Source organism: Talpa europaea (genome assembly GCF_964194135.1).
Source record: "Talpa europaea genome assembly, chromosome: 15".
In the NCBI taxonomy this organism is placed as follows: Eukaryota; Metazoa; Chordata; class Mammalia; order Eulipotyphla; family Talpidae; genus Talpa; species Talpa europaea.
This window is the reverse complement of record NC_140083.1, coordinates 74,622,777-74,638,280: the sequence shown is the minus strand read 5'-3', so window position 1 is coordinate 74,638,280 and position 15,504 is coordinate 74,622,777. Positions and strand designations below refer to the sequence as shown.

The 15,504-nt window shown below is 49.6% G+C and overlaps 1 protein-coding gene across 1 annotated transcript; it reads right to left on the bottom strand.

Moving 5' to 3' along the window:
- Positions 1-1,266: 1,266 nt before the first annotated feature.
- Positions 1,267-14,300, bottom strand: WNT5B (Wnt family member 5B; the record flags this gene model as incomplete). Its single annotated transcript, XM_084255515.1, has 4 exons — positions 14,209-14,300; positions 12,838-13,085; positions 7,058-7,350; positions 1,267-1,725 (listed from the first exon to the last, which is right to left on the bottom strand). The coding sequence occupies exons 1-4, from the start codon at positions 14,283-14,285 to the stop codon at positions 1,267-1,269; spliced, it is 1,077 nt and encodes a 358-aa protein (XP_084111641.1). The 5' UTR covers positions 14,286-14,300.
- Positions 14,301-15,504: the final 1,204 nt, after the last annotated feature.

Sequence of the window (15,504 nt, the reverse complement as noted above, 5' to 3'; positions counted from 1 at the left end):
ACAGGGCAGGCTAACTTGCAATGTGAAGGAAGAAGAGGAACATAAATGCGAAGCTTAAACTTAAAATTTCAAATTCTTTTGTTCCTAACAGTAATATCAGTAGCCACCACCCATCGTGTATTCTCTTGGTTAGCCCTTGGGGAGAGCGCTTCGTGCATTACCATTTTTAATTCTCTAATATTCTCCTGTCCCTCCCTCTAATGACCAAACTTGAGCTCTAAAAAGGTCTCAGTTTCCTGACTCTCTTGCAGAGGTACGCCAGGTAGCAAGGTTTTAAGGACCAGGTCAAAAACAAAAGGAGACTCAAGAAAGATAACCATGTGTCCAAATAAGGAAAAAGGGAGAGAAACTTCAGTGAAGGGTATTTAATGTCAGCAAGAAACTGTACATCTGGGGCAGAGATGAAGAGACGGTGCCAGGCCAGCCGGGCCTGACCTAGCTACGCTTCCTGTCATTCGTGAGGCCTCCTTTGATGGAGGAAGTGACAGCAGCAGCATCACAAGTTGGCTCTCCCTGTGTGGGAGCACAGTGCAATGTCCTCAGTCCAGCTTTGCACCTGGCTCTCTGCAGCTCGGGCACAAATATTCAGTTCATGTCTGTCCCAGACCCCTTCCTCTTGGTGCAGGGAGCTTGTGGCAGGAGCTAGTGAGCTGTGGAGGAAGAATCATCCAGGCCCCAGAGCCTGGGGGAGGGGTAGGTTTCCCATGCAGGTTTCCCATGCAGTCACCAGTCAGTGATGACATGGGAGGGCTGCCCATTCAGAGGAAGGAGTCTCGCCTGTCACTGCAGACCCTGCAGCATGTACATGAGCAAAGGCATAAGAAAACCTCCAGCCTCTCCCTGAACCCATCAATATTCTGGCAAGACCCTGGAAGCAGCAAGATTTAAGCTGCCACCTGCACGGGGCCTCTTGGCCTGTCCGCTGGGATCCCAAGGGTGTCATTACCCAGAAGACTCCAGACTTCATCTTCTCCATCTGCCCACTACCTCGCTCCTCAAGGCCACGGTGGGTAGACAGTGAATATTCCCTATGCCCTGAGAGTCCCCGCCAGAGGGAGGGGAAAAGCCCCTTCTCCTGCCCTCTGGGAGTGGAGAAGCAGCAGCGTGCACTCCTCAAAGATCTCCAGCGTCTCTTAAATAAGCTTTTCCTTTCCATTTTCTTCTTTTAATTAGTTAGCATCCATCCATTTATTTATACAAATATAAAATAGATTTATATAGATTTATATAATATAAACTTTGCGGGGAGCGCAGAGGCCCCGCCGGCTATTTGCAGACATACTGGTCGACGATCTCCGTGCACTTCCTGCACTTGACGAAGCAGCACCAGTGGAACTTGCAGTGGCAGCGCTCCACCTGCACGCTCTTGAACTGGTCATAGCCGCGGCCGCAGCACATGAGCTCGCAGCCGTCCATGCCCTCTGAGGTCTTGTTGCACAGGCGGCCCTGCGTGCCCAGCGAGCCGGTGGTGTCATTACGCAGGCAGTAGTCGGGGCTGGGGTCCACGTAGACCAGGTCCTCTGGGGTGGGTTGGTTGAAGCGGCTGTTGACCAGCTCCAGGCGGCCCTTGCGGGTGATGCGCATGGCGGCCGCGCTGTCATACTTCTCCTTGAGCTGGTCCCCCACCTTGCGGAACTCGGCCAGCTGGAGCCAGCAGGTCTTGAGGCTGCAGGACCCCGAGACGCCGTGGCACTTGCAGGCTACGTCTGCCATCTTATACACAGCCTGAGGGGAGGAGAGAGAAGAAATAAGCAGCCTCCCTGAGAGATGTCCAGCAGAAGGCTGGGGCAAGCCAGAGGTCAAGGACTGAACAGGACTCTCGGGGGGCAGGAGTATTGTTTTCCAAATGTATACACAATTCTTTCCAGAATCGCTCAAAAGCGGATAAAAGGAGCATCAAGTGGAAAAACACTGGGGAGGAGATGCACATCTGATCAGCTGCAAGGGTAACATTTGGGGCGTTTTCTACTTGCTCCATTTCTTATGGCTTGAAATGTGTTACAAACAATACGCCATTTTTACAATACAAAGGTATTTCTATCTCGACCAAAGCTTCAATCAAATAAAGACCAACAAAAGGTGTCCAATTTTTATACCATATGCAACACCAATGAGAAAAAAGACTCCAGTCCTGTTATAAGAGTACCAGAAGCTTCTGGCATGACCTTGGTGAGCCCAAAGCTCTCCTCCACCCTGCCAAATCCTCTAAGAATGAAATTGTTTTCTGTGTTAACCTCTGATCATTAACTCCATGGAATCAGCAGAACCCTAACCATAAACCACATCACGTTTGTGAACAAGAGCATGCTCTGCCACCCCAGTGCTCCCCAGACACCCCCTGGGGCGGTTGTGAGTGTGGAGAGAGAGAGGTGAGGCCCTGCACAGTGACAGCTCAGGTCAGTGTGCCCACCTGTGGGGGTGATTCATTTGAAAACAAATCACCCTGGAAGTCACTGAACTACAATTATGTGGAGTAGATTTGAACTTGGGTTATCCCAAGTCAAAATTTAAAAGCAAGAGCAGACCAGAAAGCTGCTTACCAAGTGCTTTTCAATGAAAGCATACTGATGCATTGTGTCAGATAACCCTGGCAGCAGGCCCAGAAGTGCAGATGGCAGAATAAAAATGCAAGCCTGCTGCAGGACATTTTGTCACCAACAGATTCAGGACTCATTTTTCAAGGGTTTTCTCTCTGATTTCTTTTCAAGAGTCCCCAGATTGTGTCTTTATTCAGCACTATACAGAGACCACTGCAGGTGCAAAAAAATAGTTTAGCCATCATCAGCTCATATTACTATTGTCAAAACTCTTTCTGGTGTTTTTCTGGTATGGAATGATTCCCACCAGTTTATGGTGGAGAAATGGAAACTCTAGAGAGGCCCAATAACGGGTTCAGGGCCACCCAGAAGGGAGCCAGACTGCTCGGGCTTCTGCACTCCGATCTTGGGGCTTAGAGGCTTAAACATGGCTTAGGGTGGAAAAGGAAGGAAGACTCCTCCCCAAGGTTAAAGGCACTAGTACTTGGCTGCAGCTCCAGGCACAAGGCACAAAGGAACCCACACCCCATTCCAACAGGCACTTCAAAGAAGGGCCTGCAATTATCCTTCTGGCACAAATCCCCAGGGTCTGAGCTGCAGCCTAACATTCCTTTGGAAATGGTGCTTGGTTTACAGAGGGATGTCAGGCATCTGGCGGCTGCTGCAGGAAGCATTAGGGTCTAATACTGTGTACCCTGCCGCTAAGTGACTAAGGGAACCGGATAAGCATCTCCACTGGGAGCAAACACTTAGGGAGATTCTGGGGAGGAGGGGTCAAGACTCCACAGAGCAAGGATGAGAATTTTGGTGGAACAAATCCCAGAGAAAGTCTGTCACTCACCCTCACTATTTAGACATACATCCCATCCTTCCGCCAAGAAGAAAGACATCGTAGAGAGGGCAATATTTGCATTTTAAACATTCTACTGTTGATAACATAGATTAATATATTATCGTGTGTGTGTGTGTGTGCATGTGCGCGCTCGCGCAACCTTCTTGTAGAAAGGTGCAAAATCCCAATTGTTGGCCCTTCATGCTAACTGAAAATACAAGAAAGTGTTAAAAAAATTTTTGTTGTTAATGCAACATTTTTCCCTCTGGCAAAGCCCTTTTTAAGTCTCTCTCCCACTTCTATCTAATGGTGTGGCTGAGTGTGGTAACTGACAGGAATGTCACAGGATTAGCCAGCTTTTATCTGGAAAATGCTCAGAAGCCCTTGAGTGACAAGGCGGTATCAACCCATCACTCTTGCCACCAATATCTAAAATGGACTGACGAGAGACTCTTAGAGGCCAAGAGAAATTTCTGGCAAAGTATGTCTAAGATTTACTCGGTGGTCAAGATGTCAGATCCTTAAAATTCTGTTTAAAAAAAAATAAAAGATAACCTAGTTGCAAAATGCTCATCCAGGGAATTTTCAATCCTACCCCTAAGGAACTTCTTGTAGGTGTGAGGAAGTAGGAGGGAAATACCTTTGGCTTAGATGGTGATTGATAGGCGAGGTCTGTTCCTCGAAGAGGGCATAAAAAATAGAGAGGGACAAGAATTCCCAACCTGGAGCAGACAGAGGCAAAGGGAGAGATAAAGAGCCAGGGATGAGGTGTGGACACCGGAGGAAGGGGGTTGGGGGGAATCCCAAGACAGGGGGAGAGACATAGAGAAAGCCAGGGAAGGTGTGTAAGAGAAACAAGGCAGATGGAAGGGAAGGCGCTGGGAGATAAGGGCCAGTGCAAACAAACAAACAATTAAGGGCAATAAAATGAGGAGCCAGCAGAAGTGGGGTCAAGACTGTGACTGAAACGGGGCCATATTAGGATGAAGGCCTAGTCACCTCAGCATCTGCCACAATGTCCCCCCCACCCACCCACCAGCGCTCAGAGCGGGACAGGAAATGCTTTCCATGAATTTGACCTCTTGGTAGGAGGTAATATGGCGACTTCCCGCCACCTTGCCACAGGAGCCCACCCTGTAAAGCAGAGCAAAGAGAGTAGTTGCAAAGGCATCAGATGGCAATGCCTGTCCTTAGGAAGCCACAGCCAGAAAGGTGAAGTAGAGTAAGCAATAGCTCAAGAAAAGCATAAAATGCTCTATAGAGGGTCAGCGCAGAGACACTAACCACGGGGAAACAGAAACACTTTGAAGGAGTAGGTAGTCCTTGACTTGAGGTCTTGCAAAATGGATAGAACTTGGCATTCAAGACATAAAGATCTTAACTTTTTTTCCTTATTAATCTCTCACACAGCTACCCAAAGGCTGGCAAATGAGCTGTCAAACAGACAAGAAGCTGTAGTGGACTGAGGCAGCTCACAGGTGCCCGCAGCATGGAAGTCACCTATGACATTTCTGATCTCTGCCCTGGTTTTACCTCAATAACCACAGATCAAAGCAATGACCAGAACTAGCACCGCTGCAGAGTAACTACCGCCTCCACACCCACATCTGGATGGGCTCTATAAGGGAGGTACTGGGCAAACAGCCAGTTCCCATTTGGATTTTGTGTCGTACAAGTTAGCGAAAACATACGTAGCACATTGGTGATGCTACCTTTACACAGACACAAAAGACATTTCCGACTCTGTAGCAACATTACATTTCTAAATTTATTTCCTAAGAAGCTGTTGTTCTCCTGTTTTAATTGGTTCATCTCTGGTCTCACGCAACAGTACCTTGCCTGGTCCCTGAGTCAGCTGGCTCCGGGGCAACACTCTTCAAGAGGAAGTTTGTGATGCTTCCTGATTGCTATGGTCCCCTGACTCTTTGCCAGGAGAGTGTCCCACCACCCAGCGCTCAGACTTCAGACCTCTCTACAGAGCGACCTGGGCGCACCCAATACACAAACCAGCAGAACCAGAAAAGGCAGAGCTTCCAACTGAGCCTGGCTTCCTGAGGCATCAGCAGGCCTTCACAGGGCCAAGGAGAGAGGAGGCCTGAAGATGAGCTCACAGGTAAAGTCCTCGTTCAGCCACCAGAAAGGAGCCCTCGAGTCATTGCCCAGCTACCCAGGCACATTCCATGAACCAAGCTCACCTCCAACCCTCCATTTCAGTCTACTGAGTTCAAGGCTCAGAAGACAGTCACATCTTACACTTCCATTTATGTTCAAAACTCCTAGCTGAGGGCCTCCCTGGTGGTGCAGCGGGTTGAGCGCCATGCTGTGAAGCTGTCCGCAGCCTCTGCAGCATGGGTTTGATTCCTGGCTGGCCAGGGAGATACCCACATGGTGCGGCAGACCTCTCCTGCCTCGCTCGCTGCTCCCCTCAGCAGTGTCTTCGGTCCATCTGCCTGTTCTGCGCTCCACTCTGTCTCTGGTGAATTCTCTCACCCTTCTGTACCCCAGTTATTGTATAAATAAATAAATCTTTAAAAAAAAAAAAAAACAACTAGCTGAGAAGCATGTCTGCCATTATCACCTAAGTATGCTTTTGGCATGGGTTTCCAAAAATGTCTGATTGCAATTTTTAACACTCAGCTCTGCTTTTCCCTGAGCCTTGAACAATTCTAATCTCTAGACTAGGTCTAATGGCTTGAGTGTCCAATCAGCTCATGTGTCCAACTACAAAGGAGAGGCAGTCAAGACAAGAGCACCACTGCTTATGTCTGGGATTCTGACTGTAAGGCTACCTTGGTCCTATAGGGACAAATGTTCTGTGGAGAAATAAAGAAGGTGAAAAATAGGACAATGTTCTCTGTCCATTGGGCGATGGAGATTTTGAAAGGGATTTGTTCATTAATGTGGGCGTCTGGGTCAGCAGTTGTAGGTAAGACTCTTGATTAAAGGTGCTAGCTGCTAGTTAACATTATTGTAGTGATCGTATTCCAACATATATGTCTAACAAACCAACACATCTTTCCTGCAAACTTAGATAACACTGAATGTCAATTATATCTCAGTATAAAAAAGAGAGCGAGAGACTGCCTTCAGGGAAAAGTAATAAATAAATAACTAAACAAGGATTTCATCCAAACGTGGCTCAATTTTAAAAGGTTGACTCCTGGGGCTTCCCTGGTGGCACAAGGAGTTAAGACGCAACCTACGAAGCTGTGCACAGCCACTGCAGCACAAGTTCGATCCCCAGCCAGGGAGCTACCCACATGGCTCAGCAGACCTCTCCTGTCTCAACCGCTGCTCCCCTCAGCAGTGTATTTCAGTGGATCCACCTGTTTTGTTCCCTACTCTGTCTCTGGTGAATCCTCTCACCACCACCCCCCCATACACCTCTGGCCTGTACCCCAGCTCTTGTATGCATAAATAAATAAATCTTTCAAAAAAGAAAAAAGATTGACTCCTACCTACTTTCTTCCTTCTTTATGAAATGCACTGTTCATAGAAGCCAAGTTCATAAAAAAGGATGAAACAATTTAAAAATAAAATAATCTGGATGGTCATGCCAATCCTCTTTCTTGATGGCCAGGCCACGAGTCCCCCGTGGCTCCCGTAGCTCAGAGTGGGAACAGCCCAGTTGGGCCAAGGAGTGTGTGTGTGTGTGGAGGGGGGTGTTGCAAGGTGAGATGCAGCTTACCCTTCGACCTGCCTCGTTGTTCTGCAGATTCATGAGCACTCGGCCCTGTTCCTCTGATCCCTTGGCAAAGTTCTTCTCCCGCTCCCGAGCGTCCACAAACTCCTTAGCAAAGCGGTAGCCGTACTCCACGTTGTCCCCGCAGCCACCCCACAGCCAGTCCCGGGGAAGGTCCTTGGGCCGTGCTGTCCGGCTGCAGCCACACGTGGAGAGCTCACCCTCACGGCAGGCCCGGCTGATGGCATTCACCACCCCGGCTGCGCTTACCGCGTACGTGAAGGCCGTCTCGCGGCTCCCTGTAAGAGAAGGCAAGGAGGTGGTAGCAAGGCCAGCCCGCTCGTGAAGGCCCTTGTCTGCTCTCTGCCTCCTCAGACACCATCACCCTGACTGTAATATTCCTGGGTTGGGGATGGGAAAGTATCAGAAGGGAGCACCTGTCACTTCCCGTGGCTCTGATGGTTAGAAACTTCTCTCGAGAATAGCTAAGATTTGCCTCCTCTGCCCTATGAACACACAGAACAGAATGCGTCCCTCCAGCCCTGGCTTACACTCTCATCCATTCCAGAGAAGTTAAGATGACCAGTAGATTCCTAGGAGGTAGATCTAAGTGGAGGGGAGACTGGGCAGTAAAGAAGTTATGGAACATGTGGGACTAACAGAATGAGACGGAGTCAGAAATCAGCCAATAGTGGGATTCTAGCCTAGCAAAATTTCTCCCTCACAGATGCACTTTCTCACCACCTAAGAGCCACACGTCTATCTTTTTTATTGTTGCCATTATCTAGAGAGACCAGGAGTGGCTGACATCAGGCAGAGACCTGGAGTAGAAAGTGAACTAGACTTACCATGTCCAAAATTACCCAAGCTGTCTTACTCTGCCTTCCTCTGGGTCCACACCGCCTCCTAACTCGAGAACACTGGGGACCACATGCATGGGACTTTCAACAAGGTCTCTCTGAATAAGCTGATCATTCCCAATGAAAAATCCGAGCTGTGTTCCTCTTTATGGCTGTAGCGAACCACTTATAAATTCTTGTGTATGTTCTACTTTAATAAATATGTTTATAAGAAAAAGATCGAGCCTCCCCAGTGGCACAGTGGCTTGAGCACACGCTGTGAAGCTATCCGCAGCCTCTGCAGCGGGTACGATTCCCAGCCAGCCAGGGAGAAAACCACATGGCGAGGCAGACCTCTCCTGTCTGGCCCGCTGCTCCCCTCAGCAGTGTATTTTGTCAGTCTGCCTGTTCTGTTCCCCACTCTGTCTCTGGTGAATCCTCTCACCCTCCCACACCTCTGGCCTATACCCCAGTTCTTGTATAAAAATAAATAAATCTTTAAAAAAATAATAAAATAAAGGTTAAATAGATCAATTGCTCAGAAGTGTAACTTGTTCTTTAAAAATAAAAAGAAAGAAAAGAAAAAGATCAGTCACCAGGGACTGATCAAATCACAATGAGATACCACTTCATAGACACAAGGATGGCTACTAATAAGTTGGTGAGAAAATGGAAAAACTGGGACCCGTATGTATCGCTAGTGGGAATATTAAATGCTGCAGCTGCTTTGGAAAACTGTCTGGCAGCTCCTCAGAGGGATAATCTTCATAGCATTAGCATTACCATACAACCCAACAATCCCTCTCCTAAGAATATATCCAAAATAAATGAAAACATAGGTCCACACACCAACTTTTACAGGAATGTTCACTGAAGCACTGTTCATAATAGCCAAAATGTAGAAACAACCCACCATGTCCAGCAGCAGATAAATGGGTAAGCAGAATTGGGCTGGCCATACAATAGAGTACTACTCAGTCATAAAAAGTTAATAAGGCACCGCTGTAACCTACAACATGGATGAATCTTGAAATTATGATGCTAAGGCCATTTTGTATCTGTATGGAACCATATACAAAGGTCACATAGTATATGATCTCATTTGTTTGAAATGTTGATAATATGAAAATTTGTGCAAACAGAAAGATTAGGGCCTCCCTGGTGGCGCAAGGGGTTAAGACACAACCCATGAAGCTGTCCGCAGCCTCTGCAGCACAAGTTCAATCCCCAGCTGGCCAGGGAGCTACCCACATGGCGCTGCAGACCTCTTCTGACTCACCCGCTGCTCCCCTCAGCAGTGTATTTCAGTCAATCTGCCTATTCTGTTCCCCATCTGTCTCTGGTGAATCCTCTCACCTCCCACATCTCTGGCCTGTACCCCAGCTCTTGTATGCATAAATGAATAAATCTTAAAAAAAAAAAAAACAGAAAGATTAGTGGTTGCCTAGTGTTTGGGTAGGAGGGGACTGGATGGAGAGTGGCTGCTAATGGATTTGTAGTTTATAGAGTTAGGCAAATATTCTGGAATTAGAGAGTGGTGATGGTTGTACAATCTTGTGACTATAGACTGAAATGCACACTTTAAAATGGTGAATTGGGGCTTCCCTGGTGGCACAAAGGGTTAAGCCTCAGCACTATGAAGCTATCAGCAGCCACTGCAGCATGAGTTCAATATCTGGCCAGGGAGCTACCCACATGGTGCAGCAGATCTCTCCTGTCTCGCCCACTGCTCCCTTCAGCAGTGTGTTTCAGTAGATCTCCCTGTTCTGCTCCTCACTCTATATCTGGTGAATTCTTTCACCCCCACCCCACACCTCTGCCTACACCACAGTTCTTATATGCATAAATAAATAAATCTTTTTAAAAAAGTAAAACAAACAAACAAATAAATAGAATGGTGACCTGTATGCTATGTGAATTATATTTTAACAAAGTTGTTCAAAAAAATAACATAATTCTCATATGGACTCAGGTATGGAGGGGAGGGAGTAGTTTTAGGAGGACACTAAAATGCACTCCTGACCTCAGCAATTCAACCAGACAATCTTCTAGTCTCCACTTCCTCCTCTGCGTCTCCATGGTCAGAAGCAGACAACTGTGTCTAGGCAGGTGGAGGGAGGAGCAGTTTGCAATCACTAATAGATCTAGGCGATCCCCCACCTCACCCTACTTCTTCATTATCTAGGCACAACACTGTCAAGTTTGCAACTAGACCACACAGGGCAAGTCAGTTTTTCTCAGTTAACCAGGGATTGGCTGCTAATGGAGATTAGGAGCGGCCCAGGAGAAACCCAGATGATCAGGGAGCCACAACCAGGAATGGCCTGCTCAGTGCTGAACCACCACCAGAGCCAGGGAGATATCTGGTCTAGGGGAGAGTGAGCTGCCAGGGTAAGATGGCCAAGAGGCTCTTAGGAGGGGGGCCAGGACCCACTTTGAGAGACTCCTGGCTGAGAACTATGGCGCCTCAAGCCCCGACCTGGCATCGGGCACAGGGAGCGCCTCTGAAGCTGCAGCCGGGACACACATGCCAGCGCTGGGAGGGTCCCTTCCACAACATTCCTTGGAGCAGAGGGCTAGGCTTTCAAGGCAACCCACTCTATCTTCTCCGATGACACTAATCACACAATTCAGCCTAGATTAAGCTGAAATATGCCTCCCTATAGCTCCCGCCTGCTGGAGCTACGCTGTCTAATCCCTTCTCCATTTGACAGCCCTTCAGTATTTGAAAACAGCTAACATGCCTTTTATGTTTTCTCTTTTCCAAGTTACATATGTCTGATTTCTTCTTGCATCTTTAGCAAGCATGCTTTTTGGAACTGAATCACCACTCTCAGAACTGCCTTTTAAAATAACGAATCTGCAGTTGAGCACCTGCAGCAGGCGGCATGTGCCTATCACGGTGGCTCAGGATCAGTCTTCCAGTGAAAGAGCTGAGTCTTGCAGTCTACCTGCCTCTGGAGGGGGGCATCACTGGGCACTAAATGTAGGTATCTCTGCCTTCACAAGAGCATTTGGGGGGCTCTGGTAAGCCTGCTAAGTATAGGCCACTAATGCCACTCTCAAGCAAGAGAGAGATAACTCGGGACAGGAAATGCAGAGGGCTTGTGTGTAAGTAAAACAAGTCAGAGTAGAAACTCGAACCATGTCAAGGATAAAGGCAAATAAACCAGCAGCCGTGGCACTACCAGAGAGACTGGGCATCATTCCCTGCAAGGAGGTGGCAGGACCACATCAAGCCTTCGCTCTCCACAGTAGCCCAACTACCAGGGAGGTGTCCCCAGGCTCCTCCGGGCGGAGCCTGGGAGAAATGCCAGGGGCTCCCTCCAAGCTGCTCTGCTGCCCTCTGGCGGGCACTTCTGCAGCAGTTGCAAGAAGAAAGGAATCTTGGAAGATGACAGCGAGGTAGTGTGGATGGGGCAGGAGTGGAGGACAGCGCCCCAGGTAGCATAAGCAAGCAGGGAAGCTACATAAAGGATGTGGAAATGAAGCAAACAGAAAGGTTCCATGTGTAACAGATCAGGGTACAGAAAGACTATACCCGGGGGGGGGGGGCTTCTGTTCCTGGCAACCCCTTTTTTCCTTAAAGCAGCCCTCCCTTTTTGGCCTTCACTCAAGCAAAATAACCCGTGAAAAGGCTCTATCCAGTGTCAGGCAGACATGAGGGTCCAAAGAACTACTCATTTCCTTAGTATGATGAGGGGCTGCTTCTCTGCCTTGCCATCCTAGTTTTCTCATCCAAACCCCAGGGCAGAGAGTGCCGTCGAAACTGCTACCCGAAAGAAGGACAAGTACTAAGGGCATTTGAATAGAACAAACAAAATGAACAAAGCATGAACATCTCCCACTTAACCCCCATGTCCATTCTTTTGGGAACGCTGCCCAGCGGGACTGTCACTGGAGTGACCAAGCGTCCCTTTTATGGTCCCCAAGTGGAAGGAAGCAAGACAGCAGCAAGGTCTGCACTTCCCCCTGGTCCTGCTGTCTCTGATGGGGGGGGGGGTCATGGGGGGGGTAGGTCTGGAACGAAATGGTCATGTGGGCCAGGAAAGGGACAGGCTTTTCATGGTAACCCAGGCCTCGAACCCCCCAACTCTCTTGCCTGCTAATACCAGTCTTTGGGAAAACTCCAGCCTCAGGTAACTCCAGAATGTTGCCTTTTGAGGGGAAGCCTTTCTGGGAGAATGTGAGCCAGGAGAACACAGTGCTCTGACACCTTCCTTTTATGGCCCTGGGGATAAGAGCCAGTAGAATAGGGCCGGATTTCTCAATTTCTTGCCAGGGAGGGAGGGATTGCATTTCAAAAGGACCTAAAACAATTAGACCCCAGATCACACCTCCATCTAAGCAACAGGGTAGCCAAAGAATCCTAGACCAGGAGTGGAAGAGGGGATCCAGGAAGAGGTAGCCCTCTCATCTTTCTTCTGGGTCTGTCCCCTTCCCCCACTTTCACACAATTCCCCTTTCAAATGAAAAGGCCAGGACTGGATCTGGGTCGGGTTAATGACAGCTATCACCAATTTGGCCCAAGGTCCCTATCTCTCTCAGCGTCCAAGTGGAAGAGGCAAAACTGCTACAGACACTCGGGTGGCAAGTTTTGGTTCTCCATCCGTGACTCTCAAAGGGGCCCTTGCGCTGGGACTTAAATCCCGAGGCCATGGAGGGCTTCTTGGTCAGCCCTAACTCACCTCGGACATTCTGAGCCCTTCCAGAGGGAGTCCCAGACAGGCTGCCCACCTGGGTGAAGTGGACACAGAAGGCTCACTGAGCCCTCAGAGGTGTGATCTGAGGCTCTGCTTCCTCAGAGCGATTCTTTCTCTCCTTGCACCTGCTTCCAAACCTCCAGACAACCCGCTTTAGACCCGCATGCAGGCTCTCTTGTGCCAGTGCAGAGAGAGTCAGTAACTCGGGTGCCTTTAGCCAAGCCGCACCTCGGTGACCACTTACCTATCTGCATGACTCTCCCAAAGACAGACGTGTTGTCCACAGTGCTGCAGTTCCACCTTCTCTGCCGGAACTGGTACTGACACTCCTTGATGCCCGTCTTGGCTCCCTCCCCTATGTAGGCCATGTGCTCCTGGTACAGCTGGCACAGCTTTCTCTGACCAGGGGAGAGCCCGGGGAGCTGACTGCACACAGGCTGGGCACCGATGATAAACATCTCAGGTCTCTGCACCGGGTTCATAGCTAACGACCTACAGCAGAGATGCAGAAAGGGGGAAAGACCAAGGCGTGAGCATGGTGGGCCTGTGTGCAGCAGTAAATCATTCATTCGTCACATTTGCTGAGTGCTTTCTGTGTACAAGGGGCTGGACTAAGCTCTCAAAAAGGAAAATTAGAAAAAACAGGGTACCTGCCTCCAGATGATGCATTGTGGGGAAACTGAGGCAGGAACACAGATAACGTGAGATGTTATATGCTTAGGTCAGATTGAGTTTCTGGGTACATGGTGATCAGACAGGTAGAGAGCCGGGCGGCAGAGAGGTGCAGGCTCTTCAGTTGAGGCAGGGGCAGGCGAGCCAGCCCTCAACAGGAAAGCGCATGACTTGTTCAAGGAGGAGGAATGATTAGTGCATGGTAGGCCAAGTGCAGGATACGCGATGGGAAGCAAGACATTCCTTTAAATAGAACTGCCCTGATGTCTTTAAATAGACTCCACTTTACATGCACGGCAATACATTCTATGCTTTCATTTCCCTAGCTCACCCCTGGACCCATCATCTGCACTCAGTTCAGAGTAGACCTTTTGCTCATCAGGTACCAAACATAATAAAATGTTAAATTAGGTGAGAAGGCCATGGATTTCCCGCCTGAGCAAAAAATGTGAGCACAGCCCATGCCAAAGAGGTGGCGAGGGTCTGCCACTTCCATGTTGACTTGGCAATGACAATGGTCTTAGGAACTCAAAAAGAAAGCCACACGTGGACACACATGCCCCTCATCTGGCCTGCAGACTTAAATAGCAACTCTACTGTCCTTGCCTCCACCAGCCAAAAAAAAAAGACATCAATATTCTTATTGATCCAGTAGCAACAAAAGAGTTACTTCTAACAACCCATGGGGATGGAGGAAGGTCCCAGGGAAAAGGACATGGACAGGATGTGAGAAAAAGCCAGATGAACTGCTCCTTTATTCTTGGGAATCTTCACCTCCAGGCGCTTGAGAGAGAAAAGGAGCTGACCTAGTTTTCTTGGGATAAAAAGCCCGCAGGATTCCTGTGAGTAAAGGGATGGTGAAGACACGCGGTGACCTCTCCACACTTCCGTCACCACCGGAGGCGGAGGCGCAGGCTTAGGTGGGCTCAGGCCTCTCACTCACCACCAGGAGCTGGCTTCGGCCGGCAGCTGGGCCCAGCTGGAAAGGAGCGCAGCAGTGAACAGCAGCAGGCTGGGCATGGTGGACCGTGGCCCTCCCCAGTGCCCTGGGGAGACCCCTGGGACTGGCGGCTTCCAAAACAGGACTCCCTGGAGGAGAGAAGGGAGAATCAATGTGGAGATGCAACAGATAAGGGAGGACCAGAGCTAGGCGGGGTGGAGGAAGTACAAGGATGAGCCCTGGGGTAGACCTAAGTCAAGTTCCCCTCAAAGAGATTCAGCCTCTTTCCAATCTCCACCTCCTAGGACTGCTCCCCATAGGACGGCTTTTATGTCTCTGACCCGAATCAGTGAGAACCAAACTCAGGGTGTGCTGGATGCAGCATCCAGGAAGATGCTTTGGTTGTTGCAAGCACACCGGCCCTTCTTCCAGAACATCCAAAGAAGAAGCGAGGATCACCTAATCCATTCCTCCCTTAACTCTTTCCCCAGACAGAGAGGTAGCTCTCTGACCGTCAGGCTCTTCCTTGTGGGGCTAGAAGGCAATCGGTGAGTTGGATTTGCCCAAAACCGAGTATGAGAGTCCCTCTGAATGGGTGCCTGTGCCCTTTGCGCCCTAAACACGTTTTCCCAACCCCTAGTCCTGTTTATCCTTCTTAACCAGGAATTACAGCAGGGAAAAGAATTAGAGCGGGAAAGCAGGGGCTTTTCACTTTCTCAAGGCAACTTCTCTGAGAAAGCGCCAGAAAGAAACCGCCCAGCTCTAAAGCTCTGGGGGGCAAGGCAGTGCCTCCCAGTGGCCCCCTCCCCTCACTCAGCTCAGTGGCCCTGGAGGGTGCTTCCAGGAGCACTTTCCCAGCAAAGATGGCCATGCCAGGGGCACCAGCAGCGCCTGGGGGCTGCATTCCTTGCAGCAAATGCCCAGTGTGCTGGGGGTGCATCTTCCAGAAGCAGCGCCCCTCCCCTGCAGCCTGAGAGCTTCCTACCCGCTTTTCTAACTGACGCGTACGTGCACATCCCCAAAGAACACCCTTCTTGGGACTTGGAAGTCACAGAAAATCTGTGCTTCTGGAGCCTCCAGAGTCTATAAAACACGCCCCCTCCCACGCGCCCCACCTCACTTCTCCCTCAGCTTCCAGCCAGGGCGTGACCCCACATCTCCAAAGAATCTTCGCAGGACCCCTTAACACCTCCAACACGCACACACAAACACACACTCGCACGCCGGCTCCGGGCTGCCCCCTCCCCGGCTCACCGCGCTGCTCCCACAGATCTGGGGCTCCAGGCTCTCCGGGAGGGG